Genomic DNA, 27,923 nt, shown 5'->3' with positions numbered 1-27,923 from the left:
TTCACACACTGTTGTTGTTGTTGCATAAAGGAACACAATAACCATAAAGATAAGATAAACATAAAGATTTTATCTCCATTTTTTAAAAATTAAACTGTCTGATCATGTACGTCTGTTCATTTCAGTTAATGGTTTAACAACAATTTCTGCCACTCATTATTAAATATATTTTAAAAACTTCAAAGTATGCATTAGTCATAAGCAGCAATCTTCATATAAACAGTGTCTTTACTGTCTGTCTTTGCTCTACAGCCCACTGTGGTGGAGGAGGAGGAGGATGGGGTGATCTACACAGTTACTGTCAAGCAGCACCATGGTGGACCCAACAGTCCAATGGTAAGTTTAATGTGACTGACTGGGTAAACTATTTGAGATGAGAGGTTTGTGGGGGTTGCAGTAACATTGTTTCTTTCTTTTTTCCTCACTTTTGATCTCATTTCTTTCCCATTTTCTTCCAGTCCACAGTTTCCAAATCCCAGTGTGTGAAAGCAGGCACAGAAGAGAAGTTGGTGCTCCACCTCCTCCACTCATTTTGTATGGGCGACTCCTCCTTCATCACCATCTTTCTCTCCACCTATCGATCCTTCACCACCACGGGGAGAGTGCTGGACATCCTCAGTGACAGGTAGGAGACTTTTAGCTGTGATCATTAAAATGAAAAAGAATTTAAAAGGCAGTAAGATCAAAGAAACCAGAGCGACGGCATACTTGTTAAACTGTAGAAACAAATTAAATTAAACTTTTTTTACATTAGACCACATAGAGGCATAGTACGCTTTGACTCTTATCACACTGAAAAATTGAGGAGATATGTTAAAACATCATGTTCTGTTACATGTTTTTAATTGCATGTTGTATATTTTCATGGTATAGATGTTTTTGTATACTTATTGTTGATAACAACATATCCTCTCCAAAAAAAAAAAGTTTGACCTGTATCCTAGTTTTAGAGAGTTTTAAACCTTTACTAAACACAAACATATTGGAGTTTAACTTTGACCTGACGATTGTGTCAGATGAAAAGTCATGTGTTACCAAACTGATTACAGTCCCTCCAGAGATAAATATGGAGCTGTTATCCAGATCTGTTATCTGGTGGATATCCAGGTAACAGATATCTTCCTGTTTGTCTGATGCTTGTTTTCTGCTAACTAACTGTTGACAACTTTTTAAAGCCAAATAAAAAGCTCAGTCATCATAGCTTTTCAGATTCTCCACATTGACTTTTCCCTTGCATAGAGCAGAAGCCAACACAAATATGATTGGTTGACAGGATACATGGATACTAATAGAAACAGAAACCAATCCATCCTGTAGAGATTTTTACTGGAACAAAGCCAGGAAGCTAACAGTCATTCAGATTCATCCTGGAAGGTCTTGTCATGGAAATCCATTGATTAGTTGTTAGGATTTTTCAAGATCAACACAGCCTGTGAGCCTCATTTCCTATTAGCCACTGCTAAATAAGAAGCTAAAGAATAAAGTTCAGTTCATTGCTTATGATTCAAAACTATACACCTAGTTTTCTCAAGATACACAGGTGTTATTGTGGCTTTGCAATTCGTCTTCAAGCCATTTTTAAACAGGGATTTCTAAAATACTTGTAAAGTTAAAGACATTTCACATAGCAGGAAGCACCTGTGTGCTGATTTAAAATAACTGCAGCTTAGTTCTTCTTCTTAGAAACATTACTCAGCAAAATAAGAAAACTGCTTGTGGAATTTCCTTCCACCAAATAAAGGAAGTTTATATATGATACACCTAAAATTTTCCAGAGATGCAACAGGAAAGAGAGTGAGAGAATCAGCAGGAATGTAAACACCAAAGCCTTTGCGAAAAAATATCTTTGGAAAAATAAGTCATATATAAAACCACCGGAAAACTGAAGTGCTATTTATGATACAGCAGATGCAGCTATCTGAAGCTGAATGATACTTTCAAGCTGGTTTTCTTTTTCTGCTTCATGATTTTTTCGTTTTTTGTTCACAGGCTGGAGAACCCACCCGGGGACAGCGAGAGAAGTCAGATAAGACAATCTTTTAACAAGTGAGTTTTTGAATAGCTAACCAAAATCTTTTCGAGTGCTTGAGTTACTTTAGTATCTGCATGCCATAACAACAACTGCTGCGAACGCTTTTGCTTCTTTCTTTCATTCTTTTTTTAAGGGGAATATTATTTTTACCAGGCAAGGTGTTTTTAAAAACTGAAACAGAAACTTTCATGTTACACACCATTTCAACAGCTGCTGCTATTAAAATCAGCGTGAGCACAAAACAAAGAGTAGTTAAAAGCTTTTTCTGGGGTATAAATCTCTTTCTGCAGAGAGTAAGTAAAGGAAAACAAGCTGTAAAATCTGAGAATTGTTGCTAAATGTCCGTTTTACAAGGATACACTAATGAACTGAAATCCAAAAGTGTTTTGAATTTTCCAAAAAGCTTGTATAAGATATGCTCCAGTCAAGCTTGTTCATTGAAGACTGTCTCGTAAGTGCCTGCCTGGTGAATTCCAGCCAGTTTCATGATAACTGGGGCGTCTTTCTTTGCAGAGGTGCTCGGTGCCACTGGCAGACTTACTTTTGTACCACTTCTTGTAAGCAGACTTGTCCTTCAAACTAAAATCGTGACCCTTTGGGTCCACTAGGCTCATGTCTAATCTGCTATTCTTGTCTAAACGCCTGAAGAAGGTGATTTATTGGAAACTTCTTAGATGTGTTGAAAAATATCAATATATCCAATCGATTCCAATCTCATTCCGTCATCCAGCACAGGCAGACCGGTCACATATCACATGCAATCTTAGCAAACACTAGAATAAATCTGAGGATTAGTCTTTTCAGTTGCAAGGCAGAAAATGTGTTATTTCGTTTATGTTCTTGCACCAGCCTCTCGAGTCGTTCCCCTTTCTTTTCTTTAATTCCTCCCATCCTTATCTCCATGTCTCTATCCCTACAGAGCAGTGTGTACAGTGTTCAGCACGTGGCTGTCAGAGTATCCTGAAGACTTTAAGAGTTTGGGGGACCCCTCTCGCTTGCTACGCTTGGCTCCCCTCCTCCCTCATGACTCCTCATCTGCTGCTGATCTCCGCGCTCGCTTCCTCAGGATAGCCGAGGAGCTCAGCGAGAAAGCCCTGCTCCCAGATACCCATAAAGGTCTGTGTTTTAACTGGGATTTAAATGACAGTGTTATGGCCTTGTTCAGTGAGGTCATCAAGAAATATATATTTCTTCTCACTTGAAATCAAATGGAGACTGCAAGAATGGAAATATATACAATCTGGATTTGTTGTGACTATTTTCACCTAAAATTATTTTCTCTGAACATAACATCATTTTTCCCAGATATCCTGAACATTATTATGAAAACTAAAGGTTTTAGTTACTGCTTTTTCCATCTGGTTTGTCAGTGAAAGATCTCAACAACTATTAAATCAGAAGCAATGCTGACATACCTATTCCAAAGCTAAGATTCAGAAAGTAATTAAAACAAACAGTAACAATTACTCCTTTCAGTTTTGTGCTAATTTGCTACACAACCCCCATTTCAGCTGCTTATTTCTCCCATAGTCACCACAGCTCTGAACAATCTGATGCACATTTACTTGATCAGTGTCACTATTTGCAGATCAAACCAGTTTCACCAGCCCTCCTCCTGATGCCTCCAAGTTTGAACCTACCAGCATCCTTGGATTCTCTGGAGCGCTGATTGCCGAGCAGCTCACCATGATAGAGACTGTGAGTTTACCCTGAAGACAGAACACTTTCTAAGTAATGACCTGTGGTGACAAAATGTAAAACACTGCACTCCTTAAATGGTAAATGGCCTGTATTTGTTTAGCTTTTACTAGTCCCCCCTAGGGACCCCAAAGCGCTTTATACACCCAGTCATCCACCCATTCACACACTGGTGGAGGCAAGCTACAGTTGTAGCCACAGCTGCCCTGGGGCAGACTGACAGAAGCGAGGCTGCCATATCGCGCCATCGGCCCTTCTGGCCAACACCAGTAGGCGGTAGGTAAAGTGTCTTGCCCAAGGACACAACGACCAAGACTGTCCGAGCCGGGGCTCAAACCGGCAACCTTCCGATTACAAGACGAACACCCAACTCTTGAGCCACGATTGCCCCTTACGTCCCTGGAGACTTATGTGATCGTTTCAAACATTTACTAATCATGTGTGCTTTCAGTTTGAGTTCAATCTGCTTTTTATTGTCTTAATCCTGTTTTTTGTATTGATACTTTTTCAAACAGCAGTTTGATTAAAATACGCAGAAGTAAGAGAAAGAGAAGTGTCCCACTCTCAGAATCTCAAATGTTTTCATAAGGAAATTTAAATAGGATGACCTCTGAGTTCAGTTTATGTTGTTTAATCAATGATTTGTAAGCAGTTTTTACAGATCTTAGTTATAGTTGTAATTCTCACCTCTTTCAGGAGCTTTTTGTCCGTCTGGTCCCGTACCACTGCCTCGGATCGTTGTGGTCTCAGAGGGACAAGAAGGGGAGGGAAGGAGTTTGTTGGTCAGTCCGTGCCACTGTGCGTCAGTTCAACAAGTTGGCCAATGCTGTTTTAGCATCCTGCCTCTGGCCGACAAAACTGCGGAGCCAGCAGAGAGCTCGACTGCTGGAGAAATGGATCAGCGTGGCAGAGGTCAGTAGAATGAAGTCACAATATATAAAATTCAATGCAACAAACACATATTTTGTATCAATCTCAATAAGTCTCAATAAGAAATTGAGGTCTCTGTGAAATTAAACTATTAACTGTATTCCACTTGGAGTTTCAAGGCATCCAAAAACCTCAAGCCTGCTTTAAATCCTTCAGTAATCCTCTAACTGTAATCGTATGCTCAGCTCTGACTCTGCACAAATCATGGCAAAGTCACAGTTGCTAGGATTCTGGTTATACTTTTATATTAATCCATAGCTGTGAGCACCACACGTTATGTCACAGTCTTCTCTCCATCAATGAGGAACAAATAACAAAAAATACTCTGGTGCATTTTTTTGAGAATGCAATGCAGAGTTAATATCGTTTTTCAGGGTAAATTCCCCTCACAGATAAATGAATTAGAAAGCAACCCCAGAAAATCGAACCCATAAGTTGTTTTTTGGGTGTTTTTTAAGCTGTGTTTCACTGATATGAACAGGATATTTGAGAAACGGTGCAAAATCATTACACAGCCAAAGAAATGTTCTTTTCTGTTTTCCATTTTCCAGCAACTCCAAACAAAAATATATGTTTACCTCAAGATCAAATGAGATCTTTTTCAAAACCAGCATTTTTTTGGACTGCATGTAAGTGTTAAGTGCTCCTGGTGTATGTTTCTGTACACGATGAGCAAATAGTGTAGGAAATGAGCTCTTCCAGTAACACCAGCGCTGAGTCAAACAATGTGATGTACGACCTCTGGGCAATGGGAAACGTTTGCATCTGCTTACTGTGAAAGAGAAAATGTGGATTAAGTGAAATCTGTAGCAGTGTTAGAGTTACCGTGCAGATCACTCAGCTTCTTTAAAATATTAAATTGCCTGCAGCAATGACAAGCTCTGCTCGAACACACACAAGCACAAAACATATCGTGTCCCTGTCTGCTATGGCCTCCAGCTTTAATTCTCCCTTTTTTCCTCTGGTTTGCTGGAAACCTGGCGTTCCGGTCTCACCCTATGTTTGTTATGAGACAAACCCCTTTAGCAGCATCCATTATTCAGCACATCAAGGTGACAGCGTAACTCAATACTCGGCAGACCCACAGCCACAGGTGTTCTCAGTTACACTATACCATGAGATGCAAACGGTGGTATTTGTCTTTGTACGTTCTTTCAACAGGCATGTCGAGCCAGGAAGAACTTCTCCTCGCTGTACGCTATTGTGTCTGCCCTCAAGAGTAACCCCATCCACCGGCTGAGGAAGACGTGGCAGGACACCGACAGGTCTGAGGCTGCAGTACTCCCTGTTTTAGTGCAGAGGCTTTATAATCAAATATGTGGAAAACAATCTAAGAGAGGAAAAGTGCAGGATTACAGCTCGAAACAAGGGCATTTAAAGGCTATGGTGATCATTCTAAACAGGTTCATGTTAAGTATTGGAGCAGCAGCATGAACAGCTGGTCTCAAATATTAGTTTATTTAAGTATATCCATCCATCCATCCGTCCAACCATCCGTTTTCTGTCTGGGTCTGGGTTATGGGGGGCTGTAGTCTAATTTGAGATACTCAGACCTCCCTCTCTCTAACCTCGTCTTCCATCTCCTCTGGGTGGACACAGAGGCATTCCCAAGAATGTAATCTCTCCATCATGTCCTGGGTCTACCCTGAGGTCTCCTCCCAGCTGAACTTACTCAAAACACCAGAAGGCATCCAGAAGGCATCCCTGTCAGATGCTGAACCACCTCTCCTTAAATGTTTTTATAAATATCAGAATATAAAATCATGCTTATACATCTTATATTAGGGGTCTGAAGTGCAAAATAAGAAAGGAATATTGTGCATTCTTTCATTTTTATTATCTTTTTCATTAATAATAGAAAATAAAAAATAATTGGATAACTATACATTCAAACTATTTTTGTCTGTTTTGTGCACTAAATCTTAAAGTCGGACATACATCTGGATTGTAATACTTAAAACAGTATCACCAGTTTTAAGTACTTTCTGATGTACAGTGCAGTAGACAATACTGAATTAGTATGGGTAAACAAGGCTCTTTATGGTAATCGAGGAATGGCACCAGTGCTGTCTCAGGTATCAGGCTGCAGTTTCTTGAACCTGAGAGAAACAAAGGTGTTCCACATTCTCGATAATTAGACATGCCCTTCTTGAAAATCAGTTTGGCTTTGGATAGGAATAATGCCGAGCTGGAGGAGACAAAGACTCCCACATGCTCACAGGGACCAGGCGGGTTAAACTGTTGAATGTCTGAGTCAGCTGAGTCAGACGTGCGGGTACTGCTGAGAAACGTTCAGGCCTGCAGTGCAGGTGGGAAACTGGTTTAGGAGTTGGAATCAAACGGACAGCTGATGTGTTACTTTGCTAGATAATTAAAGCTTTTTGCTTTAGAGCACTTTTTGTAAGAATTCTTATTCATTGAAAAAACAGGCAAAGACTACAAAATATATAATTTTATATAATTTATTTACATACTACAAAAACAACCATATTTAGAGAAGGCTAAGGAACTTGGAAAGGAAAGCGTCTGGACTTCTTTAAGTTGCTTGAAGACATTTCACCTCTCATCCGAGTCCCAGATTTAAGCCCTATGGGAGTGTCCCCCCAACAGGGACAATGGACCCCCTAATGATCCAGATATAACTTCATATTGTACACACTGCACCATCGCTGTTTTAATATTATTTTATAGCATCAGTTTTCTGGGATGTAACTGCCTGCTGTTCAAACTAGATGTTAACTCCATTTCTAAATTACCTCAGGTGTCTCTTTCTGTGATATTGTCTTTTAAAAAAAACCTTTCATATTATCTCATATGGGATATCATGCAATACAATAACAGTAAATCTGTGCCTGGCTAACGTCATTCAAGCTCAAGCTTGCACAAATGATCTTCATTATATTTTAGTAGACTGAATAATATAAGACTACAAATCAGTCTTTATCTTACTGATCTGGTTACTTTACAGAGAGGCGTTGAGGAAATATGAGGAACTGTCAGAAATCTTCTCAGACAAGGACAACTATTCACAGACCAGAGAACTCCTGAAGGAGGTAAGTGGCAGGGATTAAGGGTGTAATGATAGTGGACTGTATGTCTTCAAAGTTGGCTGAGGTAAAAACAGGATCAAATGCCGAATGATGACATCAGTTACATTATACTGTGCGAAGAAAGCAGATTCAGTGAGAAATTTGATATTTTATTTATGGCACACTGAGGCTGCTTTCTACTTGGGTCACGACACATCACGAAACCAGCAAGTAAAAAGTGAAATCATCAAACACGGATGGCGTGTGTTCTAGACATCTTGTCATTTCACTGTACGTGTTGATTAATGATGAAACTAGCTGGAAGCAGCATCTTATGCTGGAAAGCTGCCGCTTTGAGCTCTCAGTGACGGGGCTGTTGTGTTGGAGCGGTCTTGGTTTAGAGTCAGATTTCAGCAACTCTTGTAACGACTTGGACTCGTTTCAGGGCTATTTTTACTCAGACCTGTGCTGCTCTTGGCTACCGTTAGAGGCTTTTATGTCTTATCTTTGTACTGTCTTGCTAAAAAAAACAACTTCCAAGGACTCTTTTCCCTATTCCTTTATCGCTCCAAAAACATTGATTTTGAAAGTATGCTGTAGGTGCATGAAGTCATGATGCATTAGGCTTATATAACAGAGCCTGTTTGGGGACTTTACTCGATATCATCACATTTTTTAAATCTGCTATATTACGTATGAGCTAATTCATTTGGGTAGTACTCTCCCAGTATCTAATATTCCTTTTTTTCTAACATAAGAATGAAACAGGATGTTTCTGATAATCCATTAAAAGCTTTAAAAGGCACCATCAGCGCAAACTCAGCAGGGAGGTGTAGCTCAGTGACTCTAGTTGAGAGACCTAGCAGAAACAGGCTGGCTGCAGGATGTATCTGGACACCTGTCAAAGTGTCCAAGCTTCCATCCAAGGACCATGTACGCTCACACAGTAGTATTTCTTTTTGCAAAGAGAGGAGTTGCCCTCCGTTGGCCATGAAAATAATGCAGGTTCTCAGTTGGCTTCGTTTTCAGTCCGTCCTTTATATACAGTCTTTGCTTAACACAGCATGCACTGACTGCACCGATGTCTGTTAATGCTCAAACAGCAGCTCCCTAAAACCATGTGGTCACTTTGCTATTTCACATGCTGGTGGTATGAGACATTTATTAATGTGCCTGTCATCTGTCATCACATTTATTAAATTCATATTTGCACAGACTAAACCAGAGCCTAACCATCCACGGAGAAAGATGACTGCTATGCAGGCCAGAAAACAGTGTAATCTTCATTAGTACAAGTGCCCTTATTCTGTCAGCGTTTCCACTGTGAAACACCCATTTGAAGATGCATTATATTTAGTTTGCACCGTGTCAGCGAGTTTGGGAAATTGGCAGAATTAGCAATGTTTTGATTTTCTATAATGGTGCCGCGCGAGCATCAGTGGCTTTGCATTAGCTCTGATTTTACCCATGATACCCCCAAAGGAGTTCATCCAAACATTTTCTTTCATTTCTAAAGCTTCACTCTGAGCTTTGATGTCAGAAAAACACCACTGCCTTCTGTTGCCCTTTGATTTTTTTTCTCTCCCTCACAGTAACTTGCTCCTCTTCATCTCACAGCTTGTCTAAAAATGACTACAACCAGCAGGCAGGGTGTAAGATGAATGATTCAGTCTAATAAAAGACTAAACTGAACGTTAGGAGAAATAAATTATTCACAAAACTGTCACAGAAACATTTGACAGTAATACCGCTTTATTATGATGTTTATGGCAAGTTTTGACTGTTTCTCTTCCCTGATGCTAAGTTTTCATGACAGATCTTTTGACTGAACGCTTCTAACTTTCTTATTAATGTTGTGAAAAGGATTTTAATGTGTGCTTAGGTTACCTGAAAATTAATCATGACAGAATTAGGTTTTACAGTATCTAATTTAGTGGTAAATAAAAGTCTTTACTTGCAAGCATTGCAAGTAAAGATAAAATGTGAGACATTTTCACAGATAAACATTGGATATACCTATAAATGTTGATGGAAATGGAAAAAGTACATTACAAAACATTCTACCATGGTAGAAGGATTAATCCAGGAAAAAATCTTTAGAAATTCCACAATTAAACCTGCATATTTTAATTAAGACCAACCGCATTGCTTGATTTTAAAAGGTTGGATCAACGTTGTCTCATTGTAGAGGCTGGCAGTGGAAAAGAAATACCACAAGCTAACATTACCTGACACTAAAACCTGATCAGCTCATCAACACCAGTATGTTTTTTTTCTTCCAACAAGGCCCAGGCTGCAGCAGCATCCCTTGAAACTCCAGATGCGTCTAATTGTGTGGTGATTCAGGGATTTCTTTATTGCATCAGATTGGAATTTATAATGTAATTAGGTTGGCTAACACAGGCATATATTACACAGCAGCCAGAAGCATTTGTGATGGAATGGGGTTCATTAGAATTCCTTTACAAAAAATGAACATTTATTAAATTAATATCAGATAAAATCTCTTTTTTTTTTTTGTAAATTTACCTTTTTTTATTTAAATAACCCACTATTAGATTTGTTGTACTGTCTCAGTGTAATAACTTTCTTCCAAAGTCCATAATTTTTTATACAATTAATATCTAATAATGTTAATAATATACAATTTGTTGTACATTAAAAAGCAAGTTAGATAACATCTATTTTAACAATGTATGGCATGTCTAAGGCCTGACCTCAGGGAGTTTTTATCATCTTCAAGTTCACTGTTTTGCATTTTCAGCCTTTTGTCAGCAAAAACGTCTCTGACAAACTCACAAATACAAATTATGTCAGCTCTCAAAATCAAGAGCTTTTATTTTGTGTTCAGTTTTAAGCAACTGTAAGTGCAAATAAGTGCTAGTTTGGTGTCCCAGTGGCCTCTGCTGGCATTTCCATCTTTTTGGGTGTAACACGTACTTTTATTGTTGACCAAATGCAATACAGTACAATACAGTTGTCACTGTAAGTATTTTTGTTGTTCTGAAAGTAGATGAGGAGAATTGATTACGTTCTACTAATCCAGGTTGAAACTCGGGATTTCCCTCTGGTTTTTTTCTCTTGCAGGAGGGCACGTCAAAGTTTGCCAACCTGGAAAACAGGCTCAACAACAGATACCTTAACAAGGTAACTGGAAATACTGTCAAAACTTGTTGTGGAGATTAAACATCTGACAGTGGAAGAATACTTGGTTAAAAACAGGTTGGGTTGTTTGTGTGATAATGAACTCCCTTAACAACCTTTAAAAAGAGATTGTAGGGGGACACTACTTAAATGCCTCAAGTGTGCCGCTCTTAGCTTTCGTCCACAGTTTGACTTAAATAACCCTCAGTGGAGTGTCAAATAAATTTGGGATTACATCATCAAGACTTTCCACATAGCTGCAGCAGCAGAGGAATCCTTTAAAATGACCTTATGGTCTTCTGCAGAGGCAAAACCTCAGATCTGCATGCACATAAAAGACAACAATTTTCACTAACTTTACAGCGCACATCTGGGGTACATACCAAACATTTTAGCCTGAGGGGTTGTACACCCCCACCGTCCTTTATGGTAGACCTTGGAAAAATGTGAAATGATGTAAGACCCTGCAACCGTGTCATGAGCGTTATAAAAGACAGAGACACCGTTTTAGATGAAGTTTGAGGGCTTACAGAATGACACGAGCGCTGTCTTATTGCATGCACAGCGTATGTACTGCAGAGCGTGGTTTCAGCATGTCACTAATGTGCGAGTAGGCAACGTTTTTTGGGGGGAGTTAAAAGTACTTTCCTGACAGCTTAACATATTGGTTAACACAAGTTAAACTCTGCATTCAGACACTAACACTGTTGAGCGGGGGGTGTTTCATTGGTTTAATAGAGGGTTGTGAGGGCGATCGACCAGCATGCAACAGCAAAGTGGAACAGCGAGCTGTTGTCTTTGTGTATGTGTGTGATGAGCTAAATCCCAAGCCACTGTTTGAAAAATAGCTGCAGGCGGCAGCTCTGAAATCCCTCGCTGTGTGGGCTCTTTACATTGTGAGTAGAAACCTCTGAGGAAACTGATGAAACACTTTCTTTTATTTCTCACACAGTCCAACGCGCAGGGCACCGTGCCCTACCTGGGTATCTTCCTCACAGACCTCACCATGCTGGACACGGCAGTCAAAGACAGGCTGGATGTAAGTTGATTTCATCTGTGTCACGTCCCCTGGACTTTTTATTTTACAATTCTTGAGCTGACATAACAGATTCTGTCACTCCTTTGCAGAACGGCTACATCAACTTTGACAAAAGGAGAAGAGTAAGTGCTGCAATACACATCAGTTTGAGAGATAAAAGGTTCAAAGTTGAATACGTGATCTGTTTTAATGCTTATGATAAGAGACATTCTGCATTTGGTTAAGCTGATGCCCTGATACTAAGCAGTTTTGAACAGAGTAAGCTCCACTTTTTGCAGCATTAACATAAGCTGCTAGTGTAAGTAAGAAAAGAGTGTGTAAGAGGGAGCAGTAACATAATATCTGAGGGAGGAAATGATTAAGTGTAGGGTGCTGAGAGGTGCTTCTGATACAGATGAAAAAAACTGGCACAGTAATAAGAGAACAGCTAACACGGGTGGGGGTTTTTTTGTTGTGAAACTTTGTGGTGATATGGCTCTTTGTTAACAGGAATTTGAGGTTTTAGCTCAAATCCGGCTCCTGCAATCATCCTGCAAAAACTGTGTTTTCACTGCTGACGAGGCCTTCGTGCAGTGGTATAACAGCGTGCCTACTCTGAGGGAAGAGGAAAGGTGTGTATGCATTTGGTTACAGTCGAGACAACCAAAAACTGCCTTGAATGAATTCATTATTTTAAAGACAGCTGCTGTAGCACGTGTTGATGGATGAAGAATGATAAAGTTATCCTTAATTTTTCAGTTATAGGCTGTCCAATGAAATCGAAGCACCTGGCGACCCGAGCCCTCGCGGTCATGCCCCAGCTGTCGTTATCACACAGTGTCCAGAGTAAGCTAAGCAGAGCTCACTGACTCATTCATAAACATACACATAACACTAAATATAAGTATATATATGCAATACCACATATACAGTTTAGGATATAGAATTTTAATGGGAAGCGGATTTTGGCTTCTCAACTCGTCAGTTGGTGACCACTGCAGTAAAGAAGCTTTAAAAAATATTTCTCACTACATTGGCAACAAACCAGAGCCCTGGATTGGTTACAGATATTTTTTAGGTTTTATGATACTTTTTGTAATTATCCACTTTTACCACTGGAGGGCAGGATTTCAGCCATTAAAGAAGTGCTCATGTTAAATTTTTGATATTTCTTTTTAGTCCTGCCTTCATTTCCTCAAGAAGATTTATGTTTTATCAGACCGTCATTCTAAATAATAATTTAATGACTAATCTGGTTAAATTAATGTTGCATGAACTCACTCCACCATCTTGTGGAATAAGCTGGTACTAAATAAAAGTACAGACCTATTTCAACTTAAGCTAATATCTCTTTGGACCTAAGGTCACGGTGGTTGTTTCTTCGTAGGTTTAAGTTTTTTAATAATTTTCATAGAAACAAATTTGAGCCTTTAAGCCTGTGCTGCTTAAAATTTAGATTTTAACTGTTTAACTAAAGTTTAACTTTAGTGTAAAAACTTTATTGCAAATTTGTAACAAATAAACCAGTTTCCCTGACAAGTTTCTCAGATTGTTGTGTTGTGTGTTTTCATGCATTTCCAGTCTAAGCACCTCCCGAACCAGCCTGGCTGGTGACAGTGACAGCTTCTTTGACTTTCACTCACCCGTCAATAACCTGCTTTCAAAGCTCACAAAGGTAAGTCACTCAACAACAGTCATCAGTCAGGTTTCTGTTTATATTATGTCATTTCACAGTAGGCAGGCTGGACTGTTTTGCATGTTTAAATATACAGATTCATTTCCGATTCCACTCAGTCATTATCATTTTCATGATTACTGTTCCACTGCAGCATATGAGATCTCCGTCTGTGTCCTGTCTGGATGTTGACACGTCCCCTCCTACCAATGAATCCAACCCTGCCACGCTGACTCCAACCACTCCTACAAAATCACACCGTCGATCAGCCTCCTGTGGCAACAATCCCCCTGGTAACATCCAAGGGTCAGGGGCAGACATGCGGATCATCAGGATACGGATGGACCTGGAGGATGGAAACCTGTATCGGAGTATACTGGTACGAATCCAAACCATTTGTCTCTAATTAAAATCAGCACAGAAGCCTTTGTCATTAATTTATCAGTGACAATTTGCACTTACAGCTTCTCCTCCTATCTGCAAGGACCCCATAATCATAGTAATCAGAGTCAGATCCTCAGGATACAACGGACCCAGGTTATTATTAGTGCAAATCAGGCTGTCCTGTTTTCACTGTTATTGTCCTTTGTCGCCTCAGGTTACGAGCAATGACAAGACTCCCACTGTGATCAGCTCTGCCTTAGAAAAGCACAATCAAGACCCCAAACAGGCATCCAGATATGAGCTGATACAGCTTCTGCCTGAAGGAAAAGGTAAAAAAAAACGAATCAATTCGACAGACACAATGTTTAAAAAAGTCATCATTACTAATATGACCAGTTTTGTCAAAGTGGTTTCTCTTTTCAGAGGAGACAAAGACTTCATTTTGAATTTTTTTCTTTTGACTAACCCATCAGTGCCACAGTTAAATTATTATTATTATTTTTTTAATTTTAGTCTAGTTTGACACATGTACAAAGTCGTTACCTTTGTCAGGAGGTTATTAACTTTTGAGGGAGTTTCATCTGATATTTGTAAGGTTGGGCATTTTGATTATGCAGATCTTTGTAAAGCAAGTGCTTTTTGCACATATTGGGACAGACAGTATGAGAAATATGTGCAATCAAATAATTATTTAAAATCATTATGAAAATCCAATTAATAATGTAGGAACTTGAAGAGAATACAAACCTGAATGTTTGAACTGCCAATGCAAAGCTGAGCTTCCTCCTTTGTCCATTAACTAGGACAGTTACAATCAGCTGCTTTGATGATCTTAGAACAGCTAGACAGACATCAAAATCTATATTTTAATCTTTAATCTATATTACACATGTGTAATACTTTCTGTACAACCTGGAACCTCAATTAAATTTGGATCCTTGAGGATCATTTTCTTACTGGACCACATTCAGCATTTTTGAGATTTCCCCCCCTTCTCTCTCTTTTCACTTGTGCGTCTGCAATGACCACGAGATGTCCTTCAGTGTGTCAAAATGGCAACCGTTTAATTTTCATTTCATTTCTGGACAGAGGACAAAGGAAGTCTGCTGAATATTCTCCCTCAGACAGCTGGTGATATCATAACAGTCAGCCTGGGCAGTCCTGCAAAATTTACAGCCACAGGCATTCAAATGTAAAAATAAAAAGCAACACCCCAGAAGCATGATTCTGATCGTGCTTGTGATGCTTCACTGCAAACTCCTATGTGGTCTCTGGACTGTTGCCAGAGACAGGATGTACTTCATGATTGCACTTTTTATCATTAATATCTGTTATTAGAGTAGCACATTTTGCTCTTGAGCGGTTTGCAGTTAAAAAAAGACTGAAAACTAAGAGAAAATACAATTTACTACAAGTTCTACAAGTCAAATCCATTAAACACTGCAAATGAATCTCATTAGAGCGCAGCAGCCTTCACATGTCATGTATTTATTCCTTTCTCTTCTCTTAAAACAGAACTGGTCATCCCTGCTACAGGAAATGTCTTTTACGCCATGACGTCATCTAGTGTTGATTTCCTGCTAAGAAGGAAAGACGGGAACTCCCCGTTTGGCTCGCATCCGATCAGCACAGAGACGAGCGCCACTTTTCCTCGAATCAAGGCCAAGGGAAGGAGACTGGTCAGGAATCTTTTTTGACATCAGATTTTTGTCTGCTTTGTCTACCGAGGTGGAGTTCTCTGATGGTCTCCCAATGTGAATGCAGAGTGAGCTCTCACGGACAGTAAATGTGGCCTTCTCTGTCCAACACAAAACCTACACATGCCTTTCTCCTGTGCTCCTGCCAAGCTCACCAAAACACCAAGAAGAACTCTGCTTGTGTTTCAGTCAACATCTCCTTGCAGGAAGGTGTGGCAGATATTTCAGAACTCCAGCTGCTGTGTTCAACAGAGCTATTTGCACTTTTCCATGCACGCTAATTTACATCCCGAGGACGAGCAGTGAAAGCCTTTAAGTGTACCTTTGGTACTGGTTCTCAAGTCCCTGTCAGGTAGCACTTGATGCTTTTTATCATTACAACTCACAGAAAGAAAGAGTTGCTTTAATTGCTACAAAACACCAAGAAATCCCTTGTTGTCTTGTGCCTCATCTGTGACTGACATTTCCGAATGTAAAAAAGATGTGATTGGTTGGAATGCGCTTCTGTGATTACCCAAGATGCTGTTGAAGGACTTGAAGTGTGTTTTTTGGGGGTAAATTAGATTTAATGAGATCTGAATCGGAATCAAGACAGTGCAAGTGCATCATTGTAGCAAAACACTGGAGCTTTTCAAATGAGACATATATGATTTGTATATATTTATATATTTTGTATGTCTGTGTGATCTCAGCATTGTGTGACAGGTCCTCGCGTGACAAGTAACTGTTTCAACAAGGAAAAAATCCTTAAAATAACTGCAAGAAACAGGCTGACATGTCCACAGAGAAGGACAGCTATTTTAGCTTTTACTCATTTCTCCATAAACTTAAAGCAGCAATAATCAGGATTTTAGAATAACACTGAAACTCTGTTGTAAACTGTTGTAATGAACTGCGGTCAGTTTATTATCAGTTCTGAAGCTCTGCTCAGTTTTTAAGGCTCTTTTAGCTCGTTGTTTTGGTTTTACACTCAGAAGTACCACCTTGTTGCAGCTGTCACCAACAGATATTACAAAAGCAGCTCTGATTGGTCATCTTTTTTACCTGAATCGAATACTCATGCAATTGTGAACCAACAGGTGAAGTCAGAGAGCCACATAATTTTCTCAGGAGCTGCTGGAGACCAAAGTAAACCTCAAGGAAGGCTGATAAGGACTAATTAAACCAAGTGGACAAAATGTATTTGCAAAGAAATTTTTACAGTGTCACCTCCCTCAGCTGCACGTGAATGTACGCAGCTGTGTCGCTACGTTACAGGGTGATCAAACATCACTCAGCCTCTTAAACCTCGTGGATGAAAACTGATTATTGCAGCTTTGAACTTTAAGCACTTTTAAAACAGCTTTGCTTCAGTTTGTTACTAGAAAGGAACATAAGTAAGAGAAAAACACTGCCATTGCTAAGTTTAAGGTTTTTCAGGTCTGATACTTTCAACAGAGCATAAGCTAAACTTAATTTATGCAGATTTTCCAGTAGCTCAGCAGGAGTCCATCTTCACTGCAGTTTACACAGACCGCAAAGCCTCAGTTCCAGCGTCGTGGCTTCAGTGAACATCTTAACTTCAGTGTATGTCTCTTTGAAACAAATCTTGTGACCTCTGGTCGTCCCGGGTCAGTGCTGGTGAGGCTCCTTTTACCGGCCGAGGCACGAGCACTGAGGGGCCAGGGAGAGGATTGTGGGTATTAAAAAAAAGACGTGCAAGCATGATCCCATGCTACAGATTGTTTTAGTGCCTTTCTCTGCTGGGTGCTCACTTTCTCATGTTTGCATTAGAATGTATACAGTCCACGTGGAGGAACTGCAGACAACTCCAGTGCTGTGTAGTTCCACATCAAAGCTATTTATGCACTACATACAGTATGTCCTATTTTTGTGGTAATAAATTTACTTTTATATGAATTTTAATTGTTTTTGACTGATGTTCAGTACTGAGATGTTTTTCATGCTGCTGAGTATCCCATAAAAAACAATTAAAGTTGTTGCTACTTGTCAAAAACATGGCATTTCTGTTTTTCTTGTGAGGGGTAAACAAAGGAAAGAGGATGCGGATCAGTGACTAAAAATACATATTTTTCTTCGTATCTTTATTCAAATTCAAGACAACCAGTGACAAGACAATCTTCAAGCACAGTCAGGGTCAGAATTAATGTATATATGTGGAAAAGTATCAAATCTAAAGCTCATGCTGGAGATGCACACACACTCATACAAGCCTGGTTAATGATTCAAGTGTCTGTAATTCATCATCAGTGACAGATTGTTATTAAGCACAATCATTCCCACATTTGATTAAAAAGAATTAACCAGCAGGTTTGGAATTCTCCCTGAGAATAAACGAGCTAATGTTTAAAAGCAGAAAATGTCAGTGAGTGAAACGGCACTCATCCCGTTCGCACCAGTGTCTCTTCAGTTTCTCTGAAAACAGTACCCAGTGGTTATAAAGATGCTTGAACCACTAAAGTGCCACTTTTGAGGTTTTTGTCTTTTACAAGATGAACATATTACTCATAACTATTCCAGCTCCAGAAAATCTAAAATTATAAAGAGAACAACTCACTGACCCTTGATAACCACATGAAATCATACTTAACAGAGGAACAAGTAAAATGCTCCCATTGAGTGTCTGTGGCTGATGGAAATTTTATATTTTAGCTAAAGTTGGACGAGTCGATCATTTCATTTGAAGTATATGTCTACTTCTCTAGTAGGTGTGAGTGATGACTGGCTTTAATGTGTAATGTCACGACTTCTAGTTACACCTAAATTAGATGCAGATGTTTGGTTTTTTGGTCACTACGAATCAAATCTGAAATAAACAATAACACCTGCACATACTTGAAAGTCATTACTATTTACTGTTAAATAGTAATTATTTGAAGATGAGACTCTATGGACTGATTGAAATATTGCATTGCTGTTTATTGGCATCTTACTGTCATCTACTGATCACTAGATTAGTGTAAAACGTCTGGCAGGAATGTGTTTAAACTAAAAAACTGAAATTGTCTAAATGTTAAAGGCTAAATATTTCACATAGATTTCACTAGATGTGAACAGAAATCTGTAACAAATAAATCCACATAAAACCCTGTTCGCGTTATATTTTTTCACCCTCATGACTCATCATGTCCAAGTTGACACATCTGGCTCCTCCAGACTCTCAGCACTGGACTGTTTTTCCTTGACAGTCCTCACAGTCCAAGGCCGCTGTTCGGTAAGCCTTCCACACCACCGGATCACGATGACACACTGTGCCTCCACCCCGCTTCTCCTCAGCCTCATCTCGATTTATGTCCCCGACACACACCCAGCCTCCACCAGCCCCAGTCTCACTGGGGCTCACCGCCCATTTGGAGTGGTCCTGGCTGGTCTTGAAGGAGAACGTCTGCCCAGGGTTGAGGAGCTTGATGTTCAGGACCTTCCAGTCATCCGAGCAGTCGGAAGAAAGGATGCCCGTGGAGCGAATCCAGAACTGGACCAAGAGGTCTGACTGGAGGGTTGGGGCCACCCACGCATGATACAGATCTGATGAAGGGGACACAAGATGGATGAGGGTGTTTTGTTTTGTTTTTACATTTTTTATTGCAAGTAAACTGTACGAATGCTCTAAAAATATTCAGGGTCACAAAGACAGAAAAGGGTTAGGCTTAGAAAAGACATCATTTCGATTAAGTTGTACCGTTGTCAAAAGAGGCTCCTTTGGCAAAGCTGATGAAGTTTGTCCCACCCTTTGAGGTGAGTGTCACGCTGCGATTGGACACAGGTTTGGCATGTGGAAAGAATTCATATTTCCGATTTCTTTTGCCACAAAGAGCAGCGAGCGAAGGCACCTGGGATGCCAAAGACTCTGGGATGCTGCAGTCATACACATTAGGTTGATTGATCTCCAGCTGTTCTCCTGTGGTGCAAAAGAAATTAGATTTAAAGCAAACCACACCCTATAATAACATCATCCTTTAAGTAAAGCAAATAAAAAGCACTGTACTGGTGACACTGGTTCAAAGCCATTTGACGGACCTGCACTGGAACACTGTGCACAGTAACATATAACTAAGGTATAATCTAACTGTACATACAATTCAGGAATAACTTTAAAGTTTCTTCCTGTTTGATGCCTGACGTAAAGCAAGTTAAAACCATAATCAGATCTCCGTTTATGTCACACCAGACCAATACATACAACTTCAATTCCAACAGAGCTGAGACAGGGCTGTGTTTATTACTGTGTAGCATTCCCTGTTCTTGTAACAAGGTTACAACAAACAAACACCCGGGAACTGAGAAGACCAGTCGCAGCACTTTTTGAGAGACTTCTTCAGAGAACAGTTTTCCACTTTGTTTCAGTCTATTTTAAATGAGCTGTGAGAAAATGGAGGGGCTTCTGGATCTTTGCACTTGTAGATGTCACAATAAAATGTATTCACAGACAATGATTTCTGGCACTGTTGTTAAGCCAGTGCAGTGATATCTATGACAGACTCTTGCCTGATTGTAATGGAGTGCTGCCTGGGGGCCCACAATACTGATTTTGTTGTTCCTTGCGCAAATTTCTACAGATTCTTGGAATCGTTCCATGATATTATGTTTTGTAGATGATGAGCTATCCAAAGTACTTGCAATTTTCCTTTGAGGAACAATATTCTGAAATTGTTCCACAATTTGTAGATGTACTTTTAACAGATTGGCAAACCTCTGCTTCTCTAAGATGCTCGTTTTATACCCCAATAATGTCACTAGCATGTTCCACAAGCTGTTTCTTTTTAGATCCACTTACTTTTCCAGCCTTTTATGGCCCCCATAACAAAATGAGCTAATATTTTCCATGAAACAGTAAAATGTCTAAGTTTAAACACTGAGACATTTTGTTTGTTTTATTTGTTCACACAGAAAATTTCGCAGGAATAAAGATTATTGGGGTAAATTAGAAATTGTGTCACTGCATAGTTTGTTGAGCATCGCAGCTTTCACTTAGTTGTTATTTATACATTATTGCTTATGCTCAGCGCTGTCTGCTGCACATGTAGCAGAGAACCGCCATCATGCAGAGTTAAGCAGGTTGTTATTAAAAATTCTTTTCGTCAGCCTCCGGTTTAAGTATTGCTCTGGCTTTACTTTTAACTGAATTTTAAATTAAAGCAACACAAAAGTAAAACGGAAAATAAAATCTTGCTCGCTCCTTTCAAAATATAAACCAAAGCAGTGCATACTGCAGCACTGAAGAACGTGAAAATTGGAAAAAAAAACTTCAATTCTATTCTCTTTATATACATTCATGCATAAGCGAGGCTGAAAATGTCATTTTTACCCATAAAAGCTACGTAATGGCGATGTCTACCAATTGGTCGACTACTCTGGACTGAAATTCTTTCACAACTATCTGCAGTTTCTATGCATTTCTGGTGAGATATTAATAGCATTCAGAGGATGAGTTCTTCTGAGTTTGGTAATCCTCTGACTTTTCGTCCTGTCACCATGAGGATGACATTTTTGGTTTTAATTAAAACGTCTTGACATTCAAACGACTCTCACGATGAATCCCCTGACACACCTTCATCTGGCACAGGCTGCAGAACAGACTTTTATTTGCCTAATACTCTGGTTTGAGGCCAATTGCCCACATATGCCAGCTGATATTGGCATCCTGGCTTAATGAAGAAAATAAGTTTGTGACAACTGATAAATGACTTAAATACTTAATGTTTTAGCACAAACTGAAACATAAGCAGTGCTTTGAATAAAAAACAAGTAAGTAGCTTAATTAAAGCATTAACAGGAAAATTATTCTGACAACATAATAAAAACATTATAGACAGTAGTATGAAATCTCCATTTCTCCAAATTTATGTGCAAATGAACGCTGCAAGGTGCTTTAAAATAAAAACACGATGAGGCTGTGCTCACCTTCTGCTGTTTAACCCTGCAGACTGAACACTCTGACACTCTCAGCATGTCAGCTAGAGAGACGAGAATCTGATAAAGCAAATCCCTGCTAGAGCGTGAGGGCCAGTATCTCTATGGTTACATACCTCAGTTTAATTACATTACCCCAGGCACTGCCATAGCAACTGTGCCAACTGCTGGGTCTGCCAGGGAACTGCAGAGGCAGCCGGGTGACATGGTGATGACACCTGTTTATGCTGATTATCTCAGTTCAGGCTGTTTTTGTTGTGTCAATACCTGAGTCGATTATTAAGCACCAGACGATACTTGAATCATCTTCTACGGGGAATAATAATAATTGTAGATACTGACACAGATTAGTGATTAAATGTGCTTAAGAAGTTTTCATTATTAGTGTGTAACATATACCGGCATAAATCAGCAGTATTTTTGAGCACCACATGGACATTTACTGTTTAGGTGACCTTAAACAAAAGAGAACACAGAGGGAAATCATTACTAACTGTTGATGGAGGCCCGATTTTTGTCTTTTTCTTTAAATAAACAATAGCAACCATGATCTGTTTTAAAAAAGAGGCAAAATTACAGGATAAAAATTCATCGCAACGCAGAAAAAGAAGTACTGTATGCTCAAACATTCCTGGGGAAGGACTTTCTTAACCTATCTTGTGATGGATGACCCTCGGCCATCCCGGCACTAGATGTCTCCATTTTGTTCTGGTTTGTGCTCTGCTTTGTCCTGTAAGAGCTGACAGGGGAGTAAATGGCAGCATGAGCTATACCTGCGTGTTCACCTATAAAAGCTCCCTTCTTTCCGCAGTCACTCTGTGGTGTGATCTCAGTGTGATCCTTGGATTTCTCTGCCATTCATCCATACATAGTCTATACTACACGACTGACCCGCAGACAAGCATGTCTAAATTTAGCTGTGCTTTTGTAAATCAGTTGTGTCTACCAAGTTACCAGCTCACCTTGTCTCCTGTTCTTTGTCATAGTCCGTTAACTGGATTGTGACAAAGAGAGTATAAAAGTTGTCTTATATGTAAGACTAACAATGAAAATATGCTTTATAGTTTGAAAAAATTGCACGATATTGACTGGTTGCTTTTTACTTTCCTTGTTTTCAGTCCAACAGACAGAGTTCCAGTGAGGATGTTCATATTAATCGTAATCAAATAAGCTCTGTGAGAGAAAAAACGGGAAAAAAACTAGTTCAGACTGCGATAAAGATTCAGTGTCAATCAGGCTTTTTTTTTTTTCTTGACTACCTGGATTTTGTCACTGAGAGGACAGAAGCCCAAACAGCAAGCAAACTAAGTTGTTTTAAAAGAAAGAGGAAGAGAGCTTAACTCATAAGGAGGATAAACTGAGAAATCTCACTAAAGTCAAAGTATGAGACAAATACTGATTATTTTCAACTGTGAATGATGCAAAACTACTTTTGTAGGGTTCAAGAATAAAAGCGGAGCTGGAGATGAATAGAGCAGGTCGTCCTTTATGTGGACAAATATAAAATAGCATTAAACCAAAACACTTTGCATGGTTGTCTTTTTACTTTTTCTTTTTTTTCTTTTGTTAATGGACTGGTATTCGTATAATGCTTTTCTGTTCTAACTGAGCACTCAAAGTCCTTTTTACAAAAAGCCTCTTTCACCAAATCACACACACATTCATATAAGCTATATTTCTATACCTAAGAACTTTGTATAACATTCACACAGTGGATGCATAGGGTGACTTGGGGTGTAGCATCTTGTCCAAGGCTACTTCGACATGTAAGCTGGAATAGCTGGGAAATCAATCCTTCGACCTTCTGATTGGTAGACGGCCCATTCTACCTCCTGAGCCATAGTGGGAGGGAAGGGGGTGACTTAGAGAAGCCAGACTACTGGGACTATAAGAAACTTACAAAAACTTTGCAAATACATATTTTACTCTATTTAACAGCTGCCTCGTAGCTGAGATTACATTAAACCGAAATGGAATCTCTTTTTATCTCTATTTTATTTAGTATATTAGAAATTGGTTGGCAGAACATCCAACAGCTTCTGTGAGCCCCAGTTTGGTCTGCAGGCCTTAAGTTAACATGGTTAAGATGTTTGGCTGATACAGTAAACTACATAAACATGAACTTCTTATTCGTAATCTCTCACAAAATACTACCACAGGCTACAACAGCTTGACTTTTTAACTACCAAGCAAAAATATTACCCTAATAAAGATATGAGATTGAAAAGAAACTCTTCAGTTCCTTGTTAATTAAAGCATATTTAGTCAGACCAACATAACTGCAGACAGGGAACAGAATATGAATCGTCATTAGCTGTCTGGACCTTCTCCTCCCAGCACTCATACTGTGATTGCAATCTAATACCATCATCCATTTAAACATCCTCATTAAGTGTTAACTGCATTTTTATATCAACTCTTTCTTCGCTAAGAGGCCACATGGCATGGCTCCAGTCTTACCGATGGTCTGGAAATGGTCGAGCGGGTATGTAACACAGATGAAGTTTTGCCCATTATTCTCCCCGCTGCTGGGGTAATAATACTCCCCTGCCTGTTGAACAGGAGGAAACTGAGGGGTGCTGTGGACCAACCAGAAACCCTGATTTTTATCCAGCAGCACAACACCTGAGGAGCAGAGATATTAAAATAGTAAGAAAAATACATCAGACGTTTTCCCTGAAGATGGTTAACGTGGACATTCAAGTGAAAACAAAATATATTTATCTATGCTCATTTGTTTTTACGCATCAGAGGAAATGTAAGTAATGCGCATTAATCTGCACTTCTTTTTTAATAAGTAGAATTAGAACATATAAATGATGAAAGAAGAACGTGAGGTTGATAATGAGATGTTTCAACATGTTTTTATTACTATAACAAATCTTTGCCAGACTTTTTTTTTGCCCTTGTTGCAGAGTTTTTAAATCTTCCTAGTATCAAATTTCTAATGAACATACTGTATACTTTTCATGTAAGTAAAAAGAGGAGCTTGAACATGTGATAGGTTGTCTTTATGCTTCTTTTATTTAACGTTGATTTAAAAAATTTTGCTTTTTCCATCCATTCGCTCTTTATCCACGACCAGGTTGTGGACAGGGGCATAATTTCCAGGGGGGTTAGGGGGGTTATGACCCCCCCCCCCAATAATCAGACCCAACCAATATAACCCCCCCCCCCCCAATAAAATTATGAATTATCTTGCATAAAAAAGCTGTTGATTTTCTTTACTCGTTTCAGGTATTACCAGCAAAATAGTTGCATGTTTAATCATCTGGGAATTTACGCAGATTTATTTATTTATTTAGACGGAGATCTTTACACCCCCACCTCCCAATGTTCAGCACAAAGTTACGCTGATGGTCGTGGACCAGTCTAAGCTTAGATGCCCAGATGTCTCTCTCCCTGACCACGTTATCCAGGGGGACTACCAACATGTTCACAAGCTAATCAAGAGATATAATCTATCTAGCAAGTCTCAGGCCTACCCCAGATTCTCCTCCTCTTAGGACATGCCCGGAACACCTCAACTGGCTCATTTTGGTGTGGAGTAGTGCCCCCTACTCATCTCATTTTTTTCATACTATTCCAAAATTTTGGAAAACAAAGCTCGAAACTTTCTGCAGTCTTGGGACAATCAGAGAGCTCACCTTTCGTGTGACCCCCTCTGCTCTCACTGTTATGAACCCATCTGTCACCAGACGAGTCCTCGTGTGGCTTCTGGTCATTGTAAAGGATGTATGCAATGTCTGTATTCTGTAAAAAAACAAAAACAAAAAGGTTTTTAACTGTAGCTTCATGCATGTGTACTCACCGATCATAGAAAATGTAGAAACAAATGTTTTCACCTCAAAAGAAAACAAACAAACAAATAAATAAAATGGCACACACTGACATCCATCACAGTGATGTTAACCAATACAATTACGCACAGATGGTTGCATCCAGTAATTTTTGATTCAGAATCGTATCCACAAACTCTCTGACATGTTTTGATGAATCTATCAAGTTTTCAATTAGTAAATGACCTTTTCTGCCTCCTAGTTGCACAATCACCGGCCAGAAAGACAGATCACCTGAATGAACAGATGCAGTTTCACTTCTCATTATATGTTTGTTCCTCTGATCTAACAATGTCAACTGGATATAGCAGATGTCTATGAAAAAAATGCTTATTATTGCATATCATGTTGGTGAAACAAGAAGTCTTGTGACTGGGGTCACAAAGAAGAAGCAGGAAAAATTTAAATACCCTAAGCTCAGTGGTTTTCTAGGACTAAAATCTGCACGTAAGCATAACTGCTCTGCATGTAGTTAAAGCAAAGAGTTACTGCAGTTAACAGAAGTCGATGCACCAGCACTGTCTGTCACTTTTGGCTATTGTGATAAACAAAAATGTATTTTAAGTTTTGTGAGTCGTAAGAATTGGAAGTTCAACTCAACTTTATTATACATGGTTTTAGGAGAATATTACATTTTATCTTGTGACAAATCAGTATTTCTAAAACATGACATCATTTTTGGGGTCAAATATAAACTGAAGGTCCACTCATCTTAAAACAGCTGATGTTTTTTTGCCTTTTAGCATTAATTGTGAATATACTAAATGAATTAATAATAAGGAACTTAAAAGAGTATGATAATCACATTTTGAAGAACACTTGCTTTCACTTGGGTGTTTTTCCAAATGAAACTGAGCTTACAGTTTTTAAACTTTGTACTCAGTTCCACATTTGTAGCAGAAAAAAGAAACCTGATGGAAACAAACCTTCCCCTGCGTGTACAGCTGTCCGACCGTCCTGCCCAGGGCGCTCGTGGTGTCATTCACTGTCCCCTTCCCTTTAGTCCATCCTTCACTTCCTTGGTCCAAAAGCAAATACATCTCACCTTGTTCAGGAGACTTACTGCCATGCTCTTTGGGAAGTTTGTATATATAGAACCTAAATCAAACAGAGACACAGACAGAAAGGCTGTACATGTAAGAACTGCTTATATTGGTGCATGTCTGTAAATGCTAAACTGTTATTGAAAATATTGCTTCTGTTTAATCAGAATAATACATCTAGGTTAAAACAAACAAATAAGGAGGACTTTTGTACGTGATTTCTCAGGAATTGTTATCAATGAATTACCAATCAACAGCATCTCCTTGGTCATTGTAGCAACTGATTGGTGAGCTGCTGCCCTCTAACGGCACGTAGAGGATCAGCACGGACAGGGACAGAAGCATCTAAGAACAAGAGACAGAGATATTAATAACTACGGTTAAATATGTGTATATGTGTTAGGAAATTAAATGATGAGTTCACGTTCAAAATATTTGGTTGAAGCTCATTTTTTCTTTTTACCAATAATGACTCCTTCGTTAAGAGTTTCAGTATTCTCAAGTAAAAGTACCAATAAAACAGTGTAAAGTCTTTTTTGTTGGCGTAGAAATATTAAAGTATAAGCAGAAAAATGTCCAGCCACTGAAGGGTTTATTTATTTATTTATTTTTATATTTTTCATACCCATGCATTAGTGGCTATACACTATCATCGGTAAGTTATAACCTCATCTTGTGACTTGTTGGAAAATGAATGAAAAGAAACATTTAGTATTACCGTAAAAACTAAAGCTCCTGACTACAAAAATACTGTATAAAAACAGAAACAATGATTTTAATATGAAAACATTTAACTAATATTTATCTTCAGCTAAATCTAATAATACTTATGGTTTGATCCTATAAATCAAAGCACAAGTCACTCAGTCGCTGGAATCGTTAGCGGTTACAGATAACTGCGATAGAAAAGTGAAAAGTGCAGTATAAGTTTGAGTCAACATACCCTCACGTATGTTCTCAATAAAGTCTTGTTTTATTTTGCTGCACGAAGATCGGCTGTGGCCTCAAGTTTCGTCTTCTTCGAGTACATCCCAGCCTACAAGTGTTTCCTACAGGGACTGGTACGTGCTTGTTTTGATCTCGGCCGAAAGCTCCGGGAGGAGACAATGACGTATGACAAAGACAACGGAGCGATCGCTACCAACGGCAGACATTACATTACAGGGAAATTATCGCACTAAAGAAATAAAATCCAATTAATCCTAAATAGCTCTCACGGTTTAGGCGTGAAGACTGTTTTAAGTGCTCCAAAACTTCGAAACTTATCCTTCTCAAAAAGTCCTAGTTTCATGAAGTCATGTGGTTGATGACGTCAACTGGTAGGCGGTACTACCCTGAAAAGCGGCTATTACAAACACCTTTCATAATATAATATAATATAATATAATAATTAGACTTCTTATAACAGAAGCAGATTGAACTTTCCCCCTACTTTAAAAAGACATTTTCAGTATTTTTCCCCTTGAATATTAGTTTAAAACTTAGTTGCATAACTGTAGTTTTTAAAGACGTTCCTGAATCTGT

The 27,923-nt window shown here is 39.1% G+C and overlaps 2 protein-coding genes across 3 annotated transcripts in view; one reads left to right on the top strand and one right to left on the bottom strand.

Annotated features, from left to right (window-relative positions):
- Positions 1-18,667, top strand: part of rgl2 (ral guanine nucleotide dissociation stimulator-like 2) — a 33,054-nt gene extending 14,387 nt beyond the window's left edge. For both annotated transcript variants that reach the window (XM_085472256.1, XM_085472257.1), the window contains 17 exons: positions 253-336; positions 459-625; positions 1,990-2,046; positions 2,952-3,148; positions 3,621-3,730; positions 4,427-4,642; positions 5,822-5,925; positions 7,629-7,713; positions 10,777-10,836; positions 11,786-11,872; positions 11,962-11,994; positions 12,362-12,483; positions 12,611-12,697; positions 13,433-13,526; positions 13,681-13,905; positions 14,125-14,239; positions 15,426-18,667. In XM_085472256.1, the coding sequence (XP_085328382.1) occupies positions 253-336; positions 459-625; positions 1,990-2,046; positions 2,952-3,148; positions 3,621-3,730; positions 4,427-4,642; positions 5,822-5,925; positions 7,629-7,713; positions 10,777-10,836; positions 11,786-11,872; positions 11,962-11,994; positions 12,362-12,483; positions 12,611-12,697; positions 13,433-13,526; positions 13,681-13,905; positions 14,125-14,239; positions 15,426-15,607 (2,025 nt within the window). In that variant the 3' untranslated portion in view covers positions 15,608-18,667. The remainder of the gene's footprint in view (positions 1-252; positions 337-458; positions 626-1,989; positions 2,047-2,951; positions 3,149-3,620; positions 3,731-4,426; positions 4,643-5,821; positions 5,926-7,628; positions 7,714-10,776; positions 10,837-11,785; positions 11,873-11,961; positions 11,995-12,361; positions 12,484-12,610; positions 12,698-13,432; positions 13,527-13,680; positions 13,906-14,124; positions 14,240-15,425) is intronic.
- Positions 17,671-27,702, bottom strand: dnase2 (deoxyribonuclease II, lysosomal). The gene is made up of 7 exons (XM_085472258.1): positions 27,343-27,702; positions 26,647-26,744; positions 26,283-26,454; positions 25,165-25,270; positions 23,978-24,142; positions 19,287-19,505; positions 17,671-19,132 (listed from the first exon to the last, which is right to left on the bottom strand). Exons 2-7 carry the CDS (start codon positions 26,742-26,744, stop codon positions 18,768-18,770), a joined length of 1,125 nt encoding a protein of 374 aa, XP_085328384.1. The 5' UTR covers positions 27,343-27,702; the 3' UTR covers positions 17,671-18,767.
- Between the last annotated feature and the right edge of the window lie 221 nt (positions 27,703-27,923).

The sequence above is a fragment of the Copadichromis virginalis genome, linkage group LG11 (genome assembly GCF_057382275.1).
Source record: "Copadichromis virginalis isolate Kocher_CV1m ecotype Utaka linkage group LG11, C_Virginalis_male_GT1.1, whole genome shotgun sequence".
Taxonomy (NCBI): Eukaryota; Metazoa; Chordata; class Actinopteri; order Cichliformes; family Cichlidae; genus Copadichromis; species Copadichromis virginalis.
Note: the sequence above shows the minus strand (reverse complement) of the source record. Positions and strands in the feature narration are given on the sequence as shown.